This window comes from Pleurodeles waltl, chromosome 4_2 (assembly GCF_031143425.1).
Source record: "Pleurodeles waltl isolate 20211129_DDA chromosome 4_2, aPleWal1.hap1.20221129, whole genome shotgun sequence".
NCBI classification, from domain to species: domain Eukaryota; kingdom Metazoa; phylum Chordata; class Amphibia; order Caudata; family Salamandridae; genus Pleurodeles; species Pleurodeles waltl.
In genome coordinates this window covers 852,899,024-852,915,441 of record NC_090443.1, presented here as the reverse complement: position 1 = coordinate 852,915,441, position 16,418 = coordinate 852,899,024, and the positions used below count along the sequence as shown (strand labels likewise).

Genomic DNA, 16,418 nt, shown 5'->3' with positions numbered 1-16,418 from the left:
TCCATTTGAGTGCATTCCCATGGATGCAGATCTGGTGAAGTCTTTCGATGAGCATGTGGTGGGATAAGGTGTTAAAGGCTGCATAGAGGTCGAGGAGGATCAAAGATGCTGTTTCTCCTTAGTTGAGGGGGGTCTGGCAGAGATCAGGGCAGTTTCCGTTCTGTGATTGCTGCAGAACATGGATCGGGAGGCATTGAGTAGCTGGTTCTGCTCCAGGTATGTCATGAGTTGCTTGTTGATGATCTTTTCCAGTAATTTCCCTGGGAATGGGAGCAGGGAGATTGGCCGTAGTTTTTGGGTTTGCTGGGATCGGTTTGTTGAGAAGGGGTGTGATTTCAGAGTTTTTTCAGGCATCTGGAAATGTTGCAGTAGTGATAGAGGTGTTGAACAGGGTGGTGAGTTTATGGGCGTTCCTTTGGTTTCCAAGGTTGAAGATGTGGTGCAGGGATGGGTCTGTTGGAGCTCCCGAGTGGATGGAATTCATGATGGAGGTGAGGTCCTGGGTGGAGAGGATATTCCAGGTGGTCAGTGTGTGGCTTGTGTCGATTACGGTGGTGGTGTATCTGTCGAGGAAGTCCAAAGGTGTGGGTTGGGGATTGAAGTTTCTGTATATGGTTGCAGTCTTGTCATGGAAGAAGTAGGCGAGGTTGTCGCACAGCTCCTGTGAGGGTGTAATGTTGTTTTCACTGCAAGCCGGGTTGGAGAATTCCTTAAAAAGGTTGAAAAGTTCCTTGGTGTTGTTGGCACTAGTTTTGATGCATGTGGCAAGGTCTGTCTTCTTTGTTGCCCTCAGCATGTGGTGATAGAGGTTGAGGGAGGTCCTGGGCTGGATAGGAGGGAGGAGCTGACACTTTCACCTGAATAGGGTTGTGCATGTCTCCACACAAAGGGCTGCATAACCCACTGTAGTGTGTCTGGAGCCAGGGAAGGAAGGGCAAGGACTTTGTGCTTTTCGAAGGCCTCTCTTTGAAATCTCCCCCACTTCAAAGGCACAACTGGGTATAAGTACTGGACATCAAACCCCACTAAATCAGTACACTTCTGGACCTGAGGGTATTCTGCCAGGAAGAACTGCTGTGCTGCTGAAAGGACTGTCACTCTGCTGGACTTTGCTGGACTCCTGCTTTGCTGTCCCTGCCTAGCTTCCTCTAGCCTGGACTGGACCTGAATCTCTACATCCCTAGAACCAAGTGACTCCAAGGACTTGCTGGCTTATCACCTATTCTGCAGTCTCAGGGACATAAAAGACTGCCTGCAGCTCTCCAATAGCATCTGGACTCTGCCATATGTGTATCCTGCTCTGCCAAGTGGTGCCAATCCAGTCCTGGGCCCTTGATTTTCTCATACCACAGCCCTACAGCTCTGGTATTAGAAAATCCATGCATTGCCGTCACTGCACCGATTGGAACTTGTGCATCTCTCCTCAACGTCGATGCATTGCTGCTGCTGCTGAGGACGAGGACTTCACATTACTGATTGCATTACTGATTGCGTGGCTTAGGATCAATGCGTCTCCATCAGCGCCGGTGCATCAACTTCGTATTGCCCGCTGCACGGCTCGACGATGAGGCATTGCCTTCATCGCAAAGGGCTTGATGCCACACCTCAAGGACCTCGCATCAAGAACTGTGCGCCTCTATGACGACGCATCCCCCTGATTGCGCGGGTCAGAACTCATGCATCACCTTCGCATTGGCCTTCCTTCTCCCCACATCGGATCTTTGATGTCGCTACAAACTTCCATACAAGGTACTCTTTCAGCAGGACCTGGTTGGTCCCTGTAGCTGGCCTGTGCTCCACTGAAGCGAGCCTGAACTTTGCATTTACCCCTGTGTAGCGCAACCAGATAGCCCTGGGTGGCGCTTTAGGTTTTTAAGCATTACATTTGCACATATTCTTTAAAAATAAATTTCTTGACTTCTACTTATTAGATTTTTGTCATTTTGGTTTGGTTTGTTCATTAAATGAAGATCTATTTTTCTAACCTGGTGTGTATTATGTTTGTGTGGTGTTTTCACTGTATTACTGTATTAAGTGTTGTACAAACACTTTACACATTGCCCCCTAAACCAAGCCTGACCGCTTTGTGCCAAGCTACCAGAGGGTGAGCACAGGTTAATTTAGGGTGTGTATCTGACCTACCCTAACTAGAGTGATGGTCCCTACTTGGACACAGTGCATACCTCTGTCAACTACAGACGCTATTTTTAACAGTTGGCTAGTAGTGCCTGATGAAATGGTAGCTTTGCAGACGTAAATTTATAGCAGATTTTTCAGAGCAAATTCATGCTGAGTTAGGGAGACATGGGGCTTGATTTGGAACTCGGCGGACAAATTATTCCATCACAACAGTGATGGATATCATGTCCACAAACATCTAAATCCTATTATATTCTATGAGATTTAGATGTTGGCGGATGGGATAACTGTCACCCCTTGTGATAGATTAACCCATCCTCTGAGTTCTAAATCAGGCCCTTAGTGCTCAACTTGGTTGTAGGAAAGTAAATCAGTGGCTTCATCCATACGTGAAGTCTAAACCATGTATATTAAGGCAAAAATAGTAAGTTCTCATATAGGCAGCTGTTTGGCTCCTGAGAAAGTGAGCTTATAACACTAACACCTCCCAAAATTCACTATGTTTTATTAATTTTCGTCTTATAAGAATCAATGGAAAGATACATGTGACAGAAACTGAAAGTTAGTGAATGTTTCAGAAGATTTCTGTTTTTTGCATTGCAAGGATCAAGTGGACCTTGAAAAGATGCAGAAAAAATACATTTCTCAGATGCAGAGTTAGTCACTTACATGGCTGCAGTTAAACAACATGGTGTTTTCATTAAATGCAGTATAAATCAACATAAATCATTGAAAAAAGCAAAATGAGCTCAATGCCGCTTGCTGCCAGATGATACTTACTATTGTGGCTGTTATTTCATGACTCTTGTACAAACATTTAATGATCTATATATATATATATTTTTTTATTATTATTTTAACACTGTTGAGGCCTGCACATGTATTATTATAACTTGTATAATGTCAAATCATGTAACTTCACTAACCTGAACATTCTAATTGCTATATGAGCTCATACATTTTGTTCATAGCCTGCAGTTGTGAGAATTTTATGACTTTTAATTTTTCCAATATGCCCCTTCTAAGTAGATTCTCAGTCATAATGAATGACGAGACCGTTTTCCATTATACATACTGCTTTGAGTATGTATAATGGAAAACGAGGATAACAAATATACAAGTGAGGAAAGATGCAATGTATATTTTGAAAAAGAAATAGGCCATGTGAATTTCCACAGCCAGGTTTTTGAACTGCCCCGCAGGAGGACCACCGATTATCAGATCCCCTGACAGACTACAGATATTTAGCTAACTTAGATGGAAACTGTGCTGAAAAGAGCACTCCTTTCTAACAGTTTTTCAAAGACGTTTTTGGAGAGGGTGAGCACCAGAAACATGGGGTAGGAGAAAGCTTGAATGGAGCACAGCAAAAGTATTGCAGTATTTTGTGATTGGTCCTTCACAACATTTGGACTTTTAGACAATTTATGTGAATATTATGCAGTAAATTGCACAATGTTTTCTAGACATCTTCATGGGGTGAAAGTGGGTCTTGTTTGCTTCCCTCACTTGTATGCTCTGTAATGTTTTAGAATGGTGTTTATGCTCCACCACTTACAAACTTTGAACCCTGACAATGTTTACTCCCCTGCCATCTCATAGGATTTGTTAGGGCAATATGGATACCAGCAGGACAGGTGGTGCACATGGGCACTTTGAGGAGTGGGCTCTGTATGGTCAGGGACTCCTCATATATATATATATATATATATATATATATATATATATATATATATATTTATATTTATATATCCTTTACCACAACCTCTGTTTTCTTAGTGCTCTTTAAAGCCTCTGTGTCTTTTCATTTATTGTTTAGGTACCAGGTTATCAGCACACCTACAGATTTTTTCATGGTAATGGAATATGTGCCTGGTGGTGAATTATTTGACTACATTTGCAAAAATGGTCGGGTAAGTGAATCACATTGTTTAAAATTATGTCATCTGATGCTCTGAAGGCTTAGTAATGCATAATTTGTCAATTTTATATCCATTGCAACAACAATCAGAAATACAGAATGGCAGAAGTAAAATATAGCATTGGAAATATTTGGCATGATACATATGGTTATATTGTTACTGTAAACAATAACCTGGTAGGAAGATCACCATTCTCTTTGATGTTAAAAGGATACTAAGGAAAGGAAGGTTGTAAGGTGGGATGGAAAAAAAGGAGGGAACTATGCTTTGGCATGCAATATCTGTCTTACATGTCATCTTAATGATAGTCACTATCAATCAATCAATCAATACATTTGTAAAGCGCGCTACTCACCTGCGAGGGTCTCAAGGCGCTGAGGGGGAGGGGGGTTAGGGGAGCTGCTACTGCTCGAACAGCCAGGTCTTGAGGTGTCTCCTGAAGGTCAGCAGGTCCTGGGTCTGCTGCAAGTGGATGGGGAGGGTGTTCCAGGTCTTGGTGGCGAGGTGGGAGAATGATCTGATGCCGGCTGTTGTCCTGTGGATGCGTGGAACGGTGGCGAGGGCGAGGTTGGCGGAACGGAGCTGTCGGTTCGGGGTGTAGAAGGTGAGTCGTTCGTTGAGGTATGCTGGTCCGGCGTTGTGGAGTGCTTTGTGAGCGTGAGTGAGGAGCTTAAAGGTGATCCTTTTGTTGATGGGGAGCCAGTGTAGGTCTGTTAGGTGGGCTGTGATGTGGCTGCGGCAGGAGATGTCGAGGATGAGGCGTGCGGAGGCATTCTGTATGCTTTGCAGTCTTTTCTGGAGATTGGCCGTGGTTCCCGCGTAGAGAACGTTGCCGTTGTCCAGTCTGCTGCTTACGAGGGCCTGGGTGACCGTCCTTCTGGTTTCAGTGGGGATACACCTGTAGATCTTGCAGAGCATGTGGAGGGTGTTGAAGCAGGAGGATGAGACGGCATTGACTTGCTGGGTCATGGAGAGCGATGAGTCCAGGATTAACCCCAGGTTGCGTGCGTCGGTGCGGCTCCCAGTGTGGCCGGCCACCATGAGTCGTCCCAGGCAGAGGGGACAGAGCTGAGGATGAGGACCTCCATCTTGTCCGAGTTCAGTTTCAGGCGACTGTTCTCCATCCAGTTGGCAACGGCCTTCATTCCTTCGTGGAGGTTGGTTTTGGCTGTGGCGGGGTCCTTGGTGACGGAGAGGATCAGCTGGGTGTTCTTGGCGTATGAGACGATGTTGAGGCTGTGAGATCGGACGATGTTGGCGAGCGGTCCCATGTAGACGTTGAAGAGGGTCGGGCTGAGGGAAGATCCTTAGGGTACGCTACAGATGGTCTTGGTAGCTTCAGATCGGAAAGGAGGGAGGCGGCTCTCTGGGTTCTGCCGGTGAGGAAGGAGGTGATCCAGTCCAGTGGTCGGTCCAGTGGAGTTCGGTGGTGTGGCTGAAGGTGACGTGGCTGCTGACGGAGAAGCTGGGGTCGAGCGTGTGTCCGGCAGAATGGGTGGGTGTTGTGACGAGCTGTTTGAGTCCGAGGTTGGCGAGGTTGTCGAACAGGGCAGTGGAGTTGCTGTCATTGGTGTTCTTGAGGTGGAAGTTCAGGTCTCCAAGGAGGATGTACTCTGTAGAAGCAAGGGCGTGTGTGCTAACAACGTTGGTGATGGAGTCACTGAACTGCAGCTGGGGTCCCGGAGGGGAGTCTATACACGAGGATTCCTCTGAGGATGGTCTTGGGATCGATGTGGATGTGGAAGTGCAGGTGTTCGGTGGTGCTGAGGGTGTCTTTGGTGTTGGTCGAGATTCTGATGGTGTTCCTGTGGACGATGGCGATACCTCCTCCTGGTCTGTTGGTGCTGTCTCTGCGGGTGATCTTGTAGCCATCTGGGATGGCTATGGTGATGTCAGGTGCCAAGGAGGGGTTCATCCAGGTCTCCGTCAGGAAGGGGACATTTGGGGAGGATGAGTCGAGTAGGTCCCAGAGTTTGATGGCGTGCTTGTGGATGGAGCGGGTGTTGGGAAGGATGCATCTGAGGTGGTTGCATCCAGCTCTGGCGGGCGGGGCGGCGGCTCAGAGGCTGGTGAAGCTGCAGCTCTGGTAGGAGAAGGGTCCGTAGATGAGCTTCAGGGTGGCCTGGAAGCAGGTGGCAGATCGGCAGGTGTTGAGGACCTGGTGGGTGTTGGAGTCATAGGAGCGTCGGGCGATGTGACGGTCACGGGGGCCAGGGAGTCTGGCGCTGGCCACGGTCCAGGCGCGGACAGGCTTGCCTCTGGCGCGCCATTAGGAAGGGGAGGTGGGAGGGAGGAGCAGCTGGGAGGTGGGTGCGAAGCGCGAATGAGCGAGCAAGGTGGCGGGCCGCAGGGGACGCAGCAATGGGAAAAATGAAGGGGGAGCTGGCAAAAGGCAGGGGAGGGAAAAATGAGACACAGAGAGAGAAGCAGAAGCCGTGAAAAGGCAAAAAGCAGAAAACAGTGAAGAAGGCAAAAAAAGACAATAACAGACACAAAAGCTGACCCAAAAATACTTACAGGCGCACCACTGGCCACCAGGGATGATGCACAGGCAGGATCCTGCGGGTGGAGGAGGGCCTCAAATTCGCAGCAGCAGCGAGAGCGGGGAGGCAGGCACTTGCAGTCAGGTGGAGCTGCGCGGCGTGGGGAGCGATCCGACCTCAAAAACAGGTCAAGGGTCACGTGACTATTACACCATCACGTTAAAATGACTCATTTAGGATAGCAGACATTCCTGGTTAAACTAGTCATTCACAGTTCGTTACTTTCAATATAAGAAGATGTAACACTTTAGAAGTCTGATGCTTGCAGAGACTGGTAGAAAAGTATCTTACACGTTAAAAATGTTTCTTTTTTGCATTGTACTGCTATAGCAGAGACCGAGGTCACAATAACCTGCTGACTCCTAAACAAATAAAACGCCCCCATTTTACAACTCCACAATAAACATTATTTGATAATTGCTTTTTTTGTAAAGGTCAAAGACTGAAGGCTGTGATGGTCTGCTGAGTCTCCTTCTTGATTGTCCGAGTACATCTCCTCTCTGTAGCCACAGTGCCAGTCTGCACAGATCAGTGTTTGTAAAATATGACAACGGTCTCCTTAAGAAGGTCCCACTTAGGAGGAAAAATCACAAATGGGAAAATGCTCTGTGCAATCTTTTAACTCTAGATTGAAGATAAAGATTACTACTAAAGAGGTTGCCAAGGCTGAAAACTACCCTTGACGTCAAAAGGAATCCAGATAAAAAAGTTCCAACTGCAAGACACAAAAATCAAGGACAAAAATGGTAGCAAACCTGTGATGAATGTAATCAAAAAAGAGTAAACAAATGTATCATGATCTGCTTTTCACTTGCAAATCCCTCCATTCATATAGTGCTAGCAGGAACTGACATCCGAAGTAAAGACTCTGCCTCATCTTAGACTGGGGACCTCTGTTAACATCCTTCGGCCTTGTGGTTGAGGATGTCACCGGAATGTACCTCTTCTTGCATGCTTGAAACTGTTGGGCCCTCCTGTGCCTGTACTTCAACAATCTCCCTCTGCTATTGTGTATACTTTTTCTCATTCTTCAATTTTAAAAGTCTTCTTATGGTGAATGTCTCAAATGAGTACAGCCTCCTGGCCCCTGACAGACCTTGACATTCACTAGTTTTCTGGTGCTGTTCATATTGCTTGCAGCACTTCTTTTAACTGGTCTATGGGTCTCGGTAAACCAGCCTTTAGTTGTAATTGTAATTGTATTGATATAGCGCTTACAACCCCTGAAGGGGCGTTGAAGTGCGTTTCGTGAGTAGCATGCTACTCCGGAACCCAAAAGGATTAGTGGTAGATTAGCACAGGGGAATATGAGTATAGTATTAGGATTAGTATTAGTATTAGTATTAGTATAGGGAGGTATGATTTAATTTGAGCAGAGGACATGATTCTGTTAGTTGGACTGAATAGAATTATGGAGGTAAAGAGGAGGGAAGAATCCAGAAGTGTTAATTGGGAGATCATAGTAGCAAGATAAGGTTTGGGATGAGTAAAAGAGAGATGGAGGAGGGAAGAGTCTGTAGAAAGGGATTGGGGAGATCATAGTGGTAAAATGGGGTTTGGGATGAGTTAAAGGAGACATAAATGAGGGAGAACTTAGTAGGGTTGTTTGGGAGATCATAGTAGTAAACTGAGGTTTGGGGTGAGCCAGGAGGGGTAGAGGAGGGAAGAGTCCAGGAAGGGTTATTATGGAGATCAGAGTGGTAGAATGGGTTTAGGATGATAGAGGTATAGGGTGATGGTGAGACAGAGTAAAGCTTTTGAGAGAGTAATTTGTCTTTTTTTTTTCTTTTCCTCTTGTACAATAGGACTGAAGTAATAAATATATAGATACATGATTACATAGTAAGGTAATATATGTATAAGGAATATAATATATTGAGATTTTAGACATTTCGTAAAAACACCGACTTTTAAGAGTTGCAGTTTTTTAAATTAATTTATTTGTGTACTTTTGTAACATTATTTTATCTTTCATCACTATTTCAATAGTGAAATGCTTGTAGATAAATAGTTAAGATAATATTTACCTATTGTGATAGATAAAATAAAAACAGAGACTCAAGCATCCAGTCAAACAACTTATATAGAAATTATGCAATGACTTATGAACATGTTAAGCTTAGAATAATATACACATATATATATATACATACATAAATATATATATACATTTACTCATACATACACATATATACATTTAACCATAAGTAAAACATACATTTGTTAAAACAGGTGTAAAGAGTATCTATATATTTTAAGGTAAAATAGTTATGATACCTATTTGTGCAAATAACTACACGTCTACATATAGACATATAATGAAATTATAAATGCTTACATATACAGAGATATGCAGTCCATTGCTGTTTGAGTATGGAGGTTATGTAGGAAAGAGCCAACTCTTGAGTAGTCTTCTGAATATGAGATAGTTATTTGTGGATTATATATTTGGGGGTAATGAATTCCATAGTTTGGCCGCTTGAACAGAGAAAGATGTACCACCTATTGTCTTTTTCTTGCATGGTGGTGATTTGAGGCAGGGTGCCAGTCTTGAGCTGAGGTTTCTTTTTTAATGTATTTTGTGATTTTATTCCTGATGAAAAGCAGCCTTGCTCCATGTATTGCTTTGTGAGTGATACAAAACGTGGCTCTTCTGGAAACTGCTAACCAATGTGCAGCCATCAAGGCACGGGAGATGTGGGCTTGTGGCTTAGTAGTCTGGCAGCCGAATTCTGAATGTGTTGTCATTTTTTCATAGTAGATAAAGATGATCCATGGTACAGGCCATTGGCGTAATCAAGTTTAGATAGTACAAGATAGATAGATAGTAGCAAGCACCTTGTGTGGAAATCCCAGGTAGGGGAAGATTTGTTGCAGAGTTTTCTTGGTTATAAAGTTTGATTTTGCTAATTTGTCCACTTGAAAATTCATTGTTAACTTGGTGTCCATGGTAGTTCCAAGGTTTCTAACTTTCTTAGACACTTTAGGAGGTGGTCCCAGATCGTCAGGCCAGGCGCAAGGTGGGTCATAATTTTTCCAATCGCACATGTGAGTATTTCTGTTTTGGAAGCATTCAGTTTGAGATGGCTCCATGTCATCCACTGATCAATGGCTCAGAGGCAGTTGAAGATTTGTGAATTTCCAATGTCTTTGGGGCATTGCAGTTTAAGGAGTATTTGTGTGTCATCTGCATAGTTTCAGCATGTGAGTTGAAATTCATTGATTGTTGCCGGTAATGACATCATGTAGATGTTGAAAAGCATAGGTGAGATGATTGAGCCTTGAGGAACCCCTGGATTTGTGAAGTAGGGTTTGGATGAGAAAAGGGGAGTATGGATGACATTTGTTCTGTTTTAAAGGTCGGATGCGATCCACTCGAGAGAAGTCCCCTCTATTCTGTCTTTGTAGAATCTTTGTATTAGGGTGTAATGGCCCTTTTTGCTGAGTTATCCCCAAATGTGTTGCCACTGACCTCCTGTTTTTGACTGTGTGCTGCATTTTGTTTTTTCTGGCTTTAAGACTCTGGGCACTGTACCACTGCTGACCAGTGCTAAAGTGCACATGCTCTCTATCTAAATGGTATTGGTGATTAGTTTATTCATGACTAGCATATTTGTTTTTATAGTAAGTCCCTAGTACAGTGCACAGTGTGTGCCTAGGGCCTGTAAATCAAATGCTACTGGTGGGCCTACAGTACTGATTATGCCACCCAGATGCATAACCCTGTAAACATGTCTTAGACCTGCCACTGCATTGTCTTTATGTGCAATTTTATACTGCCAGTTTGACCTGGCAAGTGCAACCACTTGTTAGGCCCAAACCTTCCCTTTTATTACGTGTAAGTTACCTCTAAGGTAGGCCCAAGGCAGCCTCATGGGCAGAGTCTGTGTATTTAAAAGTTAGGACATGCACTGGTATGTTTTACATGTCCTGATAGTGAAATACTACTAAATTCGTTTTTCACTATTGCAAGGATAATCTCTCCCTTAGGGTAACATGGTGATTGCCTTGAAATATCTTTTAAGTGTAATTTTTCATTGGGAGCAGATGGAGATATGGAGTTTGTGGGACTCTGAACTCACAATTTAAAAATACACCTTTTGGTGAAGTTGTTTTTCAAATTGTACGTTTGAAAATGCCACTTTTAGAAAGTGAGCATTTTCTTGCTTAAACCCTCTGTGCCTCTGTCTGTCTGTGGAATACACATCTGAGCGAGGATGACAATTGGGCTGTTTGTGAATTCACTCTAGACTATCACAAAAAAGGGAGCTGAGGTGTGCCTTGCATATCCTGATGGGTCTTCCTGAGCTAGAGTGGTGGGAGGAGCTGACACTTGTACCTGAAGAGGGCTGTGTCTGTCCTTACAAAAAGCAGTCTCCAAACCCCTGGAGTGTGTCTGGGCCAGTGCAGAAAAGGCAGGGTCTTGTGCACTACAAAGACTTCTCTTTGAAGTTTGCTTACTTCAAAGACAAAAATGGGTATAAGTATTGGACCGCTGATCCCACAAAGTTAGAACACTTCTGGACTGAGGACATTCTGCTAGGAAGAAGAGCTGGATGCTGTAGAAGGGACTGCCACTCTGTCTGTTGCTTTGTTGTGCTGGCATGCTGTTTGCTGCTTCTGTCCTGGGACTGGACTTTGCTTTCGATCCTACTTTCCAAGGTTCTCTAAGGTCTTGAACTGAGCTTGCCTCCTGTTAGAAGTCTCAGTGACATCAAAGACTTCATCTGCCAGTGCGTGGGCTCTTCTGCTGAGAGTCCGGACTTGCTGAGTGGTACCAACTATAGTCCCTGTGCGCTTGGAAGTGTAAGCTGGTGACCTGAAGGAGAAAATCCACGCACCAACGCGCCACGGCAGAAAAATCGACACAGTGCCTGAACCGCTTCTGGAGAATCGACACAGCACTTACATCACAGCTGCAGAATCGATGCAGCCCCTGTTTCCCTGCAATTCCATCCACACAGCACATTTGGAGGCAGATTTATGGAAAGGGGCGCTGCACCAAGTGCAGTGCCACTTTCCCTGCACCCCTTAGCGCCCCCCTACCACCACCATGTGTGTGCCGTATTTAAAATACGGCGCACACAGCGCATGGTAGGGGGCAGTAGCGTCATTCAATGTGACGCTATTGATGTACTCTGCAGGCGTAGTGCCAACATTTTGCCGCTACTCCTGCAGAGTACATAGGGCCCCATTCTAAATAATGGAAGCCCCCTTTTAACGCCTGATCTGAGCAGGCGTTGAAAGTGCCATAAACAAATGGCGCAAGGAAATCACTTTGATTTCCTTGTTCCTTTTTTTTGCCTCCCCCTAATGGGGAATCACCCCCTTTGCATACATTATGCCTGGCGCAGGCATAATGTAGCACAAAGGGTTACAGAGTGGCGCAATGCATGCATTGCGCCACTCTATAAAACGGCGCAGTGTTTTTGGCCTCGCTGGGCATCATTAACATCAAAAATAATGATGCTAATGTGGTGCAAGGTGGCACTAGGGGACTATAAATATGTCCCTTGGATTTTCCATGCATCGTTCCAGGGGTGTCAATTTCTCATCAACCCCGCACTGAAGTAAGGAACCGAGGCTGCGTGTCTGGAAATCAATGCATCACTTTTCCTGCGAGGAAAGGATCGACAAATTACCTCCGCTGCCAGTAAGGAACTAATGAATCTCCTCTCCTGCCAGGAATTAATCGAATGCATCACCGCACCTGCGCAGTAAGGAACTGATGTGTTGCTTTGATTTCTAGCACCTTTATGTTTTTGACACATCCCTGGTACTTTGTGCTAAAACGATACAAACATTGATTCCTATGGACTAAGACTCATTGAAACCGTTGAAAAGTGATATTTTTACTTGTGTATGTTGGATTTTTAACATTTTGGTCTTGTTTTATTCATATAAATATTGACTTTTTTCTAAACTTGTGCAGAGTACTTTTGTATTGTTTTCACTCTGTTACTGTGTGTGTGTCTGTGTACAAATATTTTATACATTGCCTCTGGGATAAGCCTGACTGCTTGTGCCAAGCTACCAAGGGGGTGAGCAGGGCTTATCTTAGCTGTGTGACTCCCTTCCCCTGACTAGAGTGAGGGTCCCTACTTGTACAGGGTACAAACCACTGCCAACTGGAGACCCCATTTCAAACAGGTGTAATGTTCAACTGTGTCAAAGGCAGCTGAGAGGTCCAGGAGAAGTAGTGCAGGAACTCCACTGTGGCCTGATTTTAAGATCATCCCAAAAGACAATGAGGGCAGATTCAGTGCCTCTTCCCAATAGTATGTAGTTACCGTCAATTAATTGTGACGTCTGGGCGAAAGCTGTTCTTTCTAGCTGTTTGCCCGGGAAAGGTCCATTTGTAATCGATTTGTAATTGTTGGAGTCACGAGTGTCCACGTTTGTTTTCTTTAATAATGGGCATATGTATGCCTTTTTAAGGTCTTCAGGAAAGATTCCTGTAGTTAAAGAATTATTGATGATTCTTCTTGGTGTGGCAGCAGAGGTAAGAATGTCCCTCAAGATGTATGGTGAAGGGTCAGAAGGGCAGCTGGAAGGCCTGCTTGCTTTGACCAGATCCATAAATTCACTTTGTTTGAAGGAGTGCTGAAGCTGGGTTGGCTTACTATTGGAGGGGATTTTTGGAAACAGGTTGGTGCTGGTGGTGTTCGTTTGTTTTAAATAGGGGTCCAATGTGTCTGCCTTGGCTGTGTAATGATTTGCCAGTGAATTCTTGAATAATGGGATGAGTTCCTTCCATGCATTTCGGTTTTCGAAATTCATTGAGAATTTTATAAAATTCTTTATATGCAGAAATATAATTTTTAATTCTATCTGCGTAGTACATTTTTTTGCTTTTTTGATTGATGATTTGCATATTTTGTTAAGTTTGCGTAGGTGAAATTTGGCTTGAATGTTGTTTCGTTTTGAGCCAGGTGTGTTGCAGCTTCTGATGTGTTGGTTTATCTTTTTTTAGTTCCGTGTTTCTCCAAGGTGCTTGTTTTCTTTTGTACTGTTTTGTTTTTCTGAGTGGTATTAGGTTATTAGCAGTGCTTAATTTGTAAATCAAAACGTGCAGTGCTCAAAGCCCTCCTCTTAAACACGCGGCTGCTGCAATTAAATGTGGGAACACGGAATACTGAGGCAGCGTAATCCTAGAGCCATCTCTGGCCTCTTTAATCCATTTAAAGCCACTCCCTGCCCCTTCGGCTCAGTCTTGCAACTTTCTGCTTTCTACCTTTGTGACGCTTTTTGATTTTTCTCTTTCTCCATCTTTCCATATGTGTCTTTTGCCCACAGCAAATGCTTGAGGCAAAAGAATAAGCGCCGGCCCTCACAAATAAGTGCTGGTGCTCCGCACCGGAAATAACAGGGACAAATTAAGCACTGGTTATTAGTTAAGCAAATTGTATTATTCCCAGCACTTTAATAAAGCCCCTGAGACTCCGGGCATAGTTAGCACAGATCTCCAGCTCGAGTAAAAAAGAATCAATATCCAAATTCTTTTCAAAATGACTTAAGGCTGATTGGAATTCTTTGAGGAATAAGTTGGTGTTTGCTTTGTACCTCATTTTAACTTGACGTTTGGGGATATTTAAAGTGGACAGCTTTGTGATAAGACTGTAAATTCTCAGCAGGATTAGAAAAGGGCCCTTCCACCCCAATTGGACAAGATCACCTTGCCCCACCCATACTTCAAATTTAGAAATTAGGCCCAGCATATGCCCTTCTATCGGAGTGGCTGCCTTAGCTTCCTGCAGGAGCCCAAAGCAAGTCATTGTGCTTGAGAAGTTGTTTGTAGTTGCACTAATAGCGTCCCAGGCATGCAGGTCAAAATCTGTTCCATGATATCAATGAGCAAGTCAGTATAGTTTTTGTCAATACCTGGAGGGTGGTACACTGCTAGCAATGTTAATATGGCCTCTGCAGACAATTGGCATGAGCAGAGAAGAAGAGGCGTAGCTGGGATGAAAATTGGGCGACATTTTCGTCCCATCCAGTCAGCCTAAGACAGGTGAAGTTCTACTTATAGACCAAGGACACCTCTCTGCCACTGTGTCACTCTCCGCTAAGTGACAATATTTTGGACCCCCTTGCTTAGGTATTGGCAATATCATGTTTGGTGGCTGCGTGGAGCCAGGTCTCAGTACGAAATATAAAATCCCATTTAAGGTCAGACAGCAGCTTTTGAACCTTCTACCGATGTCTGGGCAAGGACCGAGCATTAGGTAGAGCTGCTGAAAGTTTTTCATGCACCCCAATTTAAGCTACCAGCAGGTCATAACTCTCTTTAAGTAATCTGGGTGGATGGCACAGTGACTCCGCACCATAAGGTTTAGAGGGGACACTTCTAAGATTCAGTACACTTGGAAGCTCAAGTAACTGCTAATCGAAACAGAGTCTTCTGACACGGGGTGCCCTCAGTAGAAGAGCGCAGAGGTGCCTCCCTTTGGCATTCCGCCAGCTTGCCCACTGTGTGGATGCAGCGCTGTCATCCATAAGTAGCCTAATGCAGGACCTCTTGAATGCTGAATCTGGATCTCAAAGACCAGTATACCCGTGATACCTTAAGGGATAACTGTAACCTCAAGCTGTTCACAACATCTACTGTTTCATTTCTGAAGTGAACATTGAATTCATCGCTTATGTAGGTTGAAATGGACTCCTCGAAATTTGCAGTTTGGAACTTATCAATCAGCTAAAGTAAGTAAGAAAATGGGTAATTCGTCCGTGATTAATGCCAATAGCTTCAGGAAGGATCACACAAAACTGTTGTACTTCAAGGATGATTTTTTCTGCTGCATAATTTCTTACAATAGTACAACAAATGTCTTCAGTCCATGTGCTGCCCTTCCTTATTGTTTATTACTACATGTGCTATCCCGCCCTTTGATTCAGCCTCATTTTTAATGGCAGTTTTGAATATATCTTGAATTAGAGTCCATTTAGTTTACAATATTTACCCCAGTGTCTTCTTCTCTGTCTGTCGGAATGGTCTTGTAATGCTTCCTTCCTGCCTAGGATACTGTTCATCAGTGTTCTTCACATTGCGTCCTCTTTGTCACATCTGAATGGGTAGTTCTTTGCTGTTCTTCCTAAATATCTCTTGTAGCTCCAAGCGGTGATTTAAAATATAATGCCAGGTCAGCGATTTTACTTATTTCAGGGAAAGGGGCTACTGTAGCAATATCTTTAATAATTTGTCTCAAGTCATAAGGAAAGACTCAAACTATGTTTCTTGTGAGAACCAAACTGTTAAAGTGTACCGAACCCACAGTCTTTTTGAAATTCACTCTTCCCCTATATTCTTTGTAGTAAACATGTGGGCAAAAACAAATTGCACTTATCTGATAGATATTGTAATTACTCATCCACAACTTACAAGAATGTCCATTTAGTGTGGTCCACATTATAGATTTTGTGTCCAAATAAGACTGGGCAAAATGTACTTTTGACCAATTACTGGGAAGCATCAGTGAGCAGTGCCATGAATATACCTGACAATATGGTTGCACATGTCCATACAGGGAGTGCAGAATTATTAGGCAAGTTGTATTTTTGAGGATTAATGTTATTATTGAACAACAACCATGTTCTCAATGAACCCAAAAAACTCATTAATATCAAAGCTGAATATTTTTGGAAGTAGTTTTTAGTTTGTTTTTAGTTTTAGCTATGTTAGGGGGATATCTGTGTGTGCAGGTGACTATTACTGTGCATAATTATTAGGCAATTAAACAAAAAAAAAATATATACCCATTTCAATTATTTATTATTACCAGTGAAACCAATATAACATCTCAACATTCACAAATAT

The 16,418-nt window shown here is 43.7% G+C and overlaps 1 protein-coding gene across 2 annotated transcripts in view; it reads left to right on the top strand.

Annotated features, from left to right (window-relative positions):
* PRKAA2 (protein kinase AMP-activated catalytic subunit alpha 2) overlaps nucleotides 1-16,418 on the top strand; it is a 275,147-nt gene that overhangs the window by 141,846 nt on the left and 116,883 nt on the right. For both annotated transcript variants that reach the window (XM_069232599.1, XM_069232600.1), the window contains exon 3: nucleotides 3,959-4,052. In XM_069232599.1, the coding sequence (XP_069088700.1) occupies nucleotides 3,959-4,052 (94 nt within the window). The remainder of the gene's footprint in view (nucleotides 1-3,958; nucleotides 4,053-16,418) is intronic.